Source organism: Triticum dicoccoides, chromosome 3B (assembly GCF_002162155.2).
Source record: "Triticum dicoccoides isolate Atlit2015 ecotype Zavitan chromosome 3B, WEW_v2.0, whole genome shotgun sequence".
Taxonomy (NCBI): domain Eukaryota; kingdom Viridiplantae; phylum Streptophyta; class Magnoliopsida; order Poales; family Poaceae; genus Triticum; species Triticum dicoccoides.
Genome location: NC_041385.1, coordinates 255,951,778 through 255,959,807, shown reverse-complemented (window position 1 = coordinate 255,959,807; position 8,030 = coordinate 255,951,778). Strand labels below are relative to the sequence as shown.

General features: G+C 48.7%; 1 protein-coding gene across 1 annotated transcript; it reads right to left on the bottom strand.

The window, feature by feature from the left end:
• Positions 1-7,196: 7,196 nt before the first annotated feature.
• On the bottom strand, positions 7,197-7,697 carry LOC119279513 (the record flags this gene model as incomplete). The annotated part of the gene is made up of 1 exon (XM_037560731.1): positions 7,197-7,697. A coding segment is annotated over one exon (501 nt), but the record flags the coding sequence as incomplete, so codon positions are not given.
• Positions 7,698-8,030: the final 333 nt, after the last annotated feature.

Here is an 8,030-nt window from a genome sequence, read left to right as displayed (position 1 = left end):
CTAGCTCAGCTGCTCCAACGATAGAAGGGTCCAGCACAGCAGGGATCCGGCCTCCAGACTGTCTTTCGCCGCCTCAGATCTTCTTCCCTGCCGCCGGCAGCCATGAAAACTGCATTACCATCATCAACCGAGCAGATGACCTCGAGGACTACACGAGTCCGCAAGAGAGGTCGCACTCTTTCATGTCTGCTTACGTTATGCATCGCTTAATATTACATGCTACTTTATCGTCCTGTTCACCGATTAGACTCTGAGTCAGCTCCAAACTAATGGTTAAACTTGAGTTTTTAAATGGCCGTGGGGTACATATCGGGGCCACAATCAATAGTATCTATCTACTATCTAGTTAATCTCCAGTGTCTACTATGAGTTTCATGTTGGGTGGGAAACAAATAGTAAAGAAGCCATTATCTATATTTTTAACTGAAGCCATTATCTGCCTGCTATTATTGGTTTTGGGTCTATCCACAAGTTGCTAGCATCACTCTGGATTTCTGCATGCACTCCTTACATAATCTCATTATGTTTTATTCCTATGCATGACAGTTATTGTAAACAATGGAACTGAACATGTAGAGCAAAAGAGACGAGCCTTGCATGGCAATAAAATTTCATGCAGACGTTGCTCCATGGTAGGCGCAAAGGCACCCCCCCTCCATGCATTTCGGATTGTAATCGAGAGGAAGATATCTGTTCTAAGGGGGATTCATAAGGAGAAGACAACTCCTATTTACCCCCTGAGGTCTTGGCTCTAACTTGCCATGCTGATGTTGGTTATATCATCCATATGGTGCCTTGCATTGCTTACTTTATACATCAAATATGGCATCTGCTTAGTTTAGACATCCTTTGTGTGAATGCCATCTGTTTAGTTTATTCACCGTTTATGTGAATTATGCAACGCCATCTTGTTTAGCCAGGCATCATATATGTGAATTTTGCAATGCCATCCTTCTTAGTCAGTCATCTTATATGTAAATTATATTAGGCCATCCTTTTTTGTGTTACATATTCATTTGTCAAAAATGTTAGTACATTCAACTGCTCTTCATGTGCATCAGCCATTTGACACGGTGATGGTAAATTCTGGAGTGAAAACAAGGTCTTCGGAGCAGACTATGCTATCTGACGAAGCGCATATCTCGCTGGTTACGGATAGCTCCTCAGAGGAGGATTCAGAGACGGATAACCAGTCCTATCCCCCCCCCCCGAGGTGTATGCTCTAACTTGGCAGGGTTATGTTGCTCATATCGTGCGTATGGTGTCTCGCGTTGCTATGTCATTTGATTAGTTTAGACATGCTTTGTGTGAATGCCACCTATTCAGTGTCTAATTACCATATATGTGAATTATGCATTGCCATCTTGTTGCAAGACATTATATTTGAATTATACAATGCTATCTTGTTGCAAAGGCATTATATATGTGAATTATGCATTGCCATGTTGTTTAGCCAATCATCATGTATGTGAATTATATCATGCTATCATTTTTTTGTATTACGTGTTCTATTTGTCGACAACGTTTGTATATTCAACTACTCTTCCTGTGCATCAGCCATTTTAAGCGGTGATGGAAGTATCTTGAGTGAAAACAAGGTATTCAAAGCAAACAATGCTACCTGCTGAAGCAGACATCTTCCTGGTTACAGAGGGCTCCTCAGAGGAGGATTCAGAGACTGATGACCGGTCCTATTTCCCCCCTGAGGTCTATGCTCAAACTTGGCAGGGTTAAATTACCCATGTCATGCATGTTGTCTTGTATTGCTTAGTTTTTACATCATATATGGATTGCCATCTGCTTACTTGCTTACTATATAAATCATATATTTGAATTATATCATGCCATCATGTTTACATAGTACATACACATCATCTATCTGAATTATGGCATGGCAGCCCATTTCATAAAGACATCATATAGTTATATCATCTCATCCTGTTTAGTGTTTACAGTCATCATATTTTGAATTATGGCATTCTATCTGTGAATGTATGTGAATTATGGCATGCAAACCTATTTAATAAACACATTATATAGTTATATCATGTCATCCTGTTTACATAGTCATCATATTTTGAACTATGTCTTTCCATCTTTTTTAGTTAGCCATCATAATGTGAAATTGTGTCATGCTATCCTATTTAGTTAGCCATCGTATATGTGAAATTGTGTCATGCTATCCTGTTTGGTTAGACAACATAAATATGAATTATTTCATGCCCTCTTTTATTCCCCACTGTCGGTGTCAAAACCGGCCGATCTCGGGTAGGGGGTCCCGAACTGTGCGTCTAGGCGGATGGTAATAGGAGACAAGGGACACGATGTTTTTACCCAGGTTCGGGCCCTCTCGATGGAGGTAAAACCCTACTCCTGCTTGATTGATATTGATGATATGGGTAGTACAAGAGTGGATCTACCACGAGATCAAGGAGGCTAAACCCTAGAAGCTAGCCTATGGTATGATTGTTGAAATGGTTGTTCGTCCTACGGACTAAAACCCTCCGGTTTATATAGACACCGGAGAGGGCTAGGGTTACACAGAGTCGGTTACAATGTAGGAGATCTACATATCCGTATTGCCAAGCTTGCCTTCCACGCCAAGGAAGTCCCATCCGGACACGGGACGAAGTCTTCAATCTTGTATCTTCATAGTCTTGGAGTCCGGCCGATGATGATAGTCCGGCTATCCGAACACCCCCTAGTCCAGGACTCCCTCAGTAGCCCCTGAACCAGGCTTCAATGACGACGAGTCCGGCGCGCATATTGTCTTCGGCATTGCAAGGCGGGTTCCTCCTCCGAATAATTCATAGAAGATTGTGAACACCAGGATAGTGTCCGGCTCTGCAAAATAAATTCCACATACCACCGTAGAGAGAACAATATGTACACAAGCTCAATCTGCTGACGCATTTTGTGGCATGACGTCACACCACTACCAAGCCTTTACTTGAATCGTTTTTATTATACCACCTCAGCGCGTTTAGCGAAGCGATTTCCTTGGCACGTCTTGTCGAAGCAGAGATCGTGTTCCCCTTATTCCGGGATTCCCATCAATACGGACGTGGGTAACCCAACCGTGCCCATTGCCACGCCTCCTCCATCGAAGGTGAGTTCCAAACGGTTACGGGGACGGCTCTTGGTATTCTCCCTCTTTATAATGAGACCAAGGCTCGTTTCTTTTCTTCAATCCTCAATCGAATCTGCCCCTCACCATGAGTTCCAACACCCAGAGCTCCAGATTCGAGCGCCCGGGACCTTCAACAATGTCTGGCTCCGACCTACAGGGCCGGTGGATGCCCTCCTCCGTCACGGAAGAGGATGTGCTAAAGCTGAGAGAAGCCAGGTACCTAACCTACGAGATTTCGCATAGGTTGCCTGCCAAAGGGCAAGTCATTCCTACTCCTGAGCCCGGTGAGAGTGTCGTGTTCGTGTCCCACCTCCATCGGGGTTTAGGCTTCCCAATGGATCCTTTTGTGAGAGGGCTCATGTTTTACTATGGGCTGGAATTCCATGACTTGGCTCCGGAGTCCATCCTCCACATCTCATCGTTTATTGTCGTCTGCGAGGCCTTCCTCCGCACTACCCCTCACTTCGGTTTGTGGCTCAAAACCTTCGACGTGGAGCCGAAGATGATTGAGGGGCGTCAAGCAAAGTGCGGCGGGGCGGTCATAAGCAAGAGAGACGATGCTCCATGGCCCGAGGGCTCTTTCCAGGAGGAGCTCGGTTTGTGGCAACAGGAGTGGTTCTATATTACCGCTCCCAGGGGCAGCAGGCAGAAGCCGCCGCCCGTCATTCGCTCGGGCCCTCCACAACGGCTGATGTCACGGGTCAACAAAGGGCTTAACTGGGGGCCGTCAAAGGACGTACCCCTACTGCAGGGCCGGATTCGAGACCTCCGAGGGAGATCGATCTGGTCGTAGTGACGCAGGTTATGCTGATTAGGCATCTTCTGCCCTGCAAACGTCGCCCTCTCCGCCTGTGGGAGTTCAATCCGGAGGGACCACGAGCTCTCCAACACTTCATGGGTACGACACCCGTGGAGATGTACAAATTGTTCTTCGGACCACAAGAGGTGTGTCCGGAATTAACCGAGGACGCCGGCCTAAGCTGCAATCGCTCGGATACTCAAGTAAGTAGCTCCGTGTCTGGACACACCGTTCCTTTGCATATCTTGGATCTGCCTTTTAACCAATCGTCCTTTGAACAGGAGTGGATAGCGCAAGCGAAACTGATACGGTGTCCGCCCCCCCTCCTGGAGACCGCGCCGGATCCCTTGTTGGTCAAGATGCTGGAGGTTGCGCCTTCAGTGGAAGGCGAAGGGGAAAACAGAGAAACTCCCGCCTCTACCAAGGAGGCTTTCGAGAAAGGGGGGATCGAGAATCCCTCCCTCTAGGGGGAGAAGAGGACCGCTTCCGAAGACCCGGAGGCCAAGACCTCAAAGCGGGGGAAGAGATCCTCACCAGAGGGTCCTGCGCCTGGGGAAGCCCCGGCCGCACTATCTCCCCTAAGGAATCAGCCCTCCAGCGAGCCATAAGTAGAAAAAGGGGAGTTTTATAATAAGGGACATCCCTATTTTGCTTCTGAGGATAACCGAAGTTTTTACCTTGTAGTTCGGATCTCCGTCCTTCTCAGCTGAGCTCGTCTTCGGGGGACCTTTGTCCAGAGATGATGGAGAGCGAAACGCCTCCATCTGCCGCACCGTCAGGCGGGGCGGACGACCCTGAGGTGACGTCGCGGAGGGTATCCCCGGGTCCGGCAGGGCCGGAGAATTTGGCACCAACTGGTATACGGCCGGGGGAGCTGAAGGATCTACTCGAGAGGGCGTCTATCTCAGAAGGTCACCGTACATTGATGAGTACGGTGATTAAAAGAATTTCATCCGCCGAGGGCGGGTTGCATGATGTCGTCAGAAGTTTGCTGGCGGGGTTTGAGGTACGTAAAAATGGCATACCTTTTGACAGTTTTACACATAAAGTGCGCCCTGTATAGATAGTAGCCCCTGAGACTCGGTATGTTGTCGAAAGCGACAACGTGCCGAGGATCATAATCTCAGGTATTAATTCTCGCCTTTCCTATGCAGGTGGCGGATAGTCCGGTGGCCAGCCGGACTGATGGAGTTGCTGAACTAAAGCGGCAACTCGATGTTGCGGATACGGACATCGCACTGGTAAATAAACGACTTGACGAGTCACAAGGTAGGTTATTTCTCCGTGGTCACCTAGTAAGGGAGCTGATGCCCGCTCCTTACAACATGTATGCTTAATGCAGATGGTGCCTCTGCTGTGGAGGACCTTCGGGCAGAGCTTGCTCGAGCCAAGGAGCAGGCCAGAAGGAGCGATGCGGCTGCCTCGAAGGCAGCCGAAGAGCTAGAAGCCGAAAGGGCTGCTCATTGTCGAAGCAGGGAGGAGATGGCCGGAATGGCCATGAAGCTGAAGGATGTTGCCGACCGCTATGAGGTTCTTGAAAAAGAATGCTGAGCGGAGCAAGAAGACCTGAAGAAGGCCACCGCCAAAGCCAAGGATGCCCGTTCTGCAATGAGGGCTATAAAGGAGGAGCTGCGTCAGGCCGGAGACATTGCGGCTGGCAAGCCCTTTCTGCTGTGCAGGAAGTTCACAGATCAGAAGTATGCTCAGCTTGGCCAGTTGTGGGGTCTGGAGGATCCTTTTCTAGATTTGGCGGCGAGTGCAGCGGATGCGGTTGTGCACTTTCGAAGTCAAAAGGATCACGAGACGGAAGAGCTTTTTTGGTCTCAATTCCATAGTCCGGAGCGTTCACTTCCGTTGACCGATCGGTTGGCTGAGTGGGCTGAGCTGAATAGGTTGTCCGGATTGGCCATGACGGATGTAGTGGCTCATCTATGGCCGGATAGGCCCAACCCGAAGAGTTATTTTGGCTTATTGCAGCAATTCCTTGGGGCGGTGCCGCATATCAAGGCGATGAAGCGGTCGGCATGCATAGAGGGTGCACGGATGGCCCTTGCCCGTGTGAAGACATACTGGACGGAGATGGCTGCCACCGTTGTTGCAACCCGGGGTTCGGACGGGAGCCGGTTACCCGCCGAGCACTATTTTGGGGAAGTCCTGCAGGGTGCTCGTGTAATAGAGTTGCAGTGCTCAAAAAATGTCATGTTCAAATGATCTTTATGAATTGTAAAACGATATTCATAATATAAGTGCTTTTTATACTTGTGCGTTCAAGTATTGGAATATCTCCTGTGCGGCCGTTAATGTATACTTGTGTATAACCTGAAAGATGGCAGTCTTCGGCTTCAGCCCCCACGCACAAGGTGCGGGGGTGTTTGCAAAATAGCGCATTTTCACACTTAATCCAACGTCTTAGTCCTGTGAAGGAGGTGGTAGCGTAGCAAACGAGGCAACCAGACTATAATGCTTTATCACTTTCACTTAGCCATAGGATTTCGAAGGTGGGGCTACGATATTAGCCCCTAGGTGCACCGCGCTCTCCGAATTCGGGGCGCGTATGTGCCTGACCGGGGAACGGTCCTTCGTCAAAGCGGAGGAATTCTAGACATTCCGGAAGTCGATCGAGTGGTTGACCAGTCTCTCGCTGTATCATGACAGTCAGTTTTCGGCTTTCTCTACTGAGGTGCTCGCCCGACCGAACCGGGGCACAATCGCAGTAGTTCTCCTGGTGCCGCGTTAGCCGATGATACGGAACGTAAGGCAGCAAAACACAGGAGGCGGGCAGACCCAACATTTGACCAAAGACATGATTCGGAGCTAATGCATATAAGGCCTAACTCGAGACGCCGAACACTCCCTAAGGTATTCGGTCTTTATGATAACGGGCAGAACAACGCCCTAAGCCCCTAGTGTCTAGGTACGGGCTAAAATTTCTGGTGCGGCCGATGCCAAAACGCCAGCCTCCTCATCGATTATGGTGAAAACCGGGGGATGTGAATCAACAAGAGACAGTAAGAAAGGTTTACGCAGGGTCTTAATCTGAAAAGAATCCTTGCGATGGGTCCCTGCTGCACGTATGCGCCTGTGTCTCTGTTGTGTTGTATCCTGGATGGGTGTTGCACGCTGTTCATCTGTAAAAGAGAGGAACTTAGTTTGAAAAGAAATCGTGCAAAAAATGTATTTAAAACAGAATATGAATAAATGAATAAAGTTGAGCTTTTATTGGCTCTTATTGTTCATACGCACGGCCCCTTGTGAAGGGGTATGCGGCTAGGAAGCCCCTAGTTTATTTGTGCCGGACTTGCCTAGCCGTGTCTGGGGTCTTGAGTGACCTTGTAAGGAGATGATGCCTCGTGGACCGGGCATTTTGAGTGTAAGAGACGCGTAGTGCGGTATTGCGTTAAAGCGGGCGAAAGCTTCACGTCCCAATAGTGCTTGATGGCTACTTTTAAATGCGGCGACATGGAAGAGTAGCTTTTCGCGGCGGAAGTTGTCGGGTGAACCGAACACAACTTCTAGTAGTAAGGAGCCCATGGACTTGGCGTAAGGGCCTGGCGTCACTCCTTTGAAGGAAGTGCTACTAGGGCGAATTTTAGTAGGGTCTATCCCCAACTTGCGGATTGTGTCCGGATATAGCAGGTTTAAATCACTGCTGCCATCCATTAGGACTTGTGTAAATTGTAGTCCGTCGATTATAGGATCCAATATCAGAGCAGTCCATCCTGCATTTCGAACACTTCTGGAGTAATCCAGATGGTCGAAAGTAATTGGTTTTGACATCCAGTCTCGGGATTCCGCTGGGGTGGACCGTGCGGCATGCGCTTTGGTAGGTGCCGCCCTATTTTTCCTTGTTATCACTTGGAGTGAATTCACTGTTTTGACCTGTTGTGGGAAGTTCTTTTGTTGTCCGGCGCTCTGCTTGTGGGATTCGTCATCGTCCTCGCTCGGTGTGTCGAGCCCCTTGTGTTCGGCGTTAAGTCGGCCGGACTGCTTGAAGACCCAACAATCTCTGTGGGTGTGGTTTGCAGGTTTTCCAGGGGTACTGTGAATTTGGCATATCCTATCCAAGATTTTGTTTAGGTTGGGTAGCTCGTTACTGTTGTC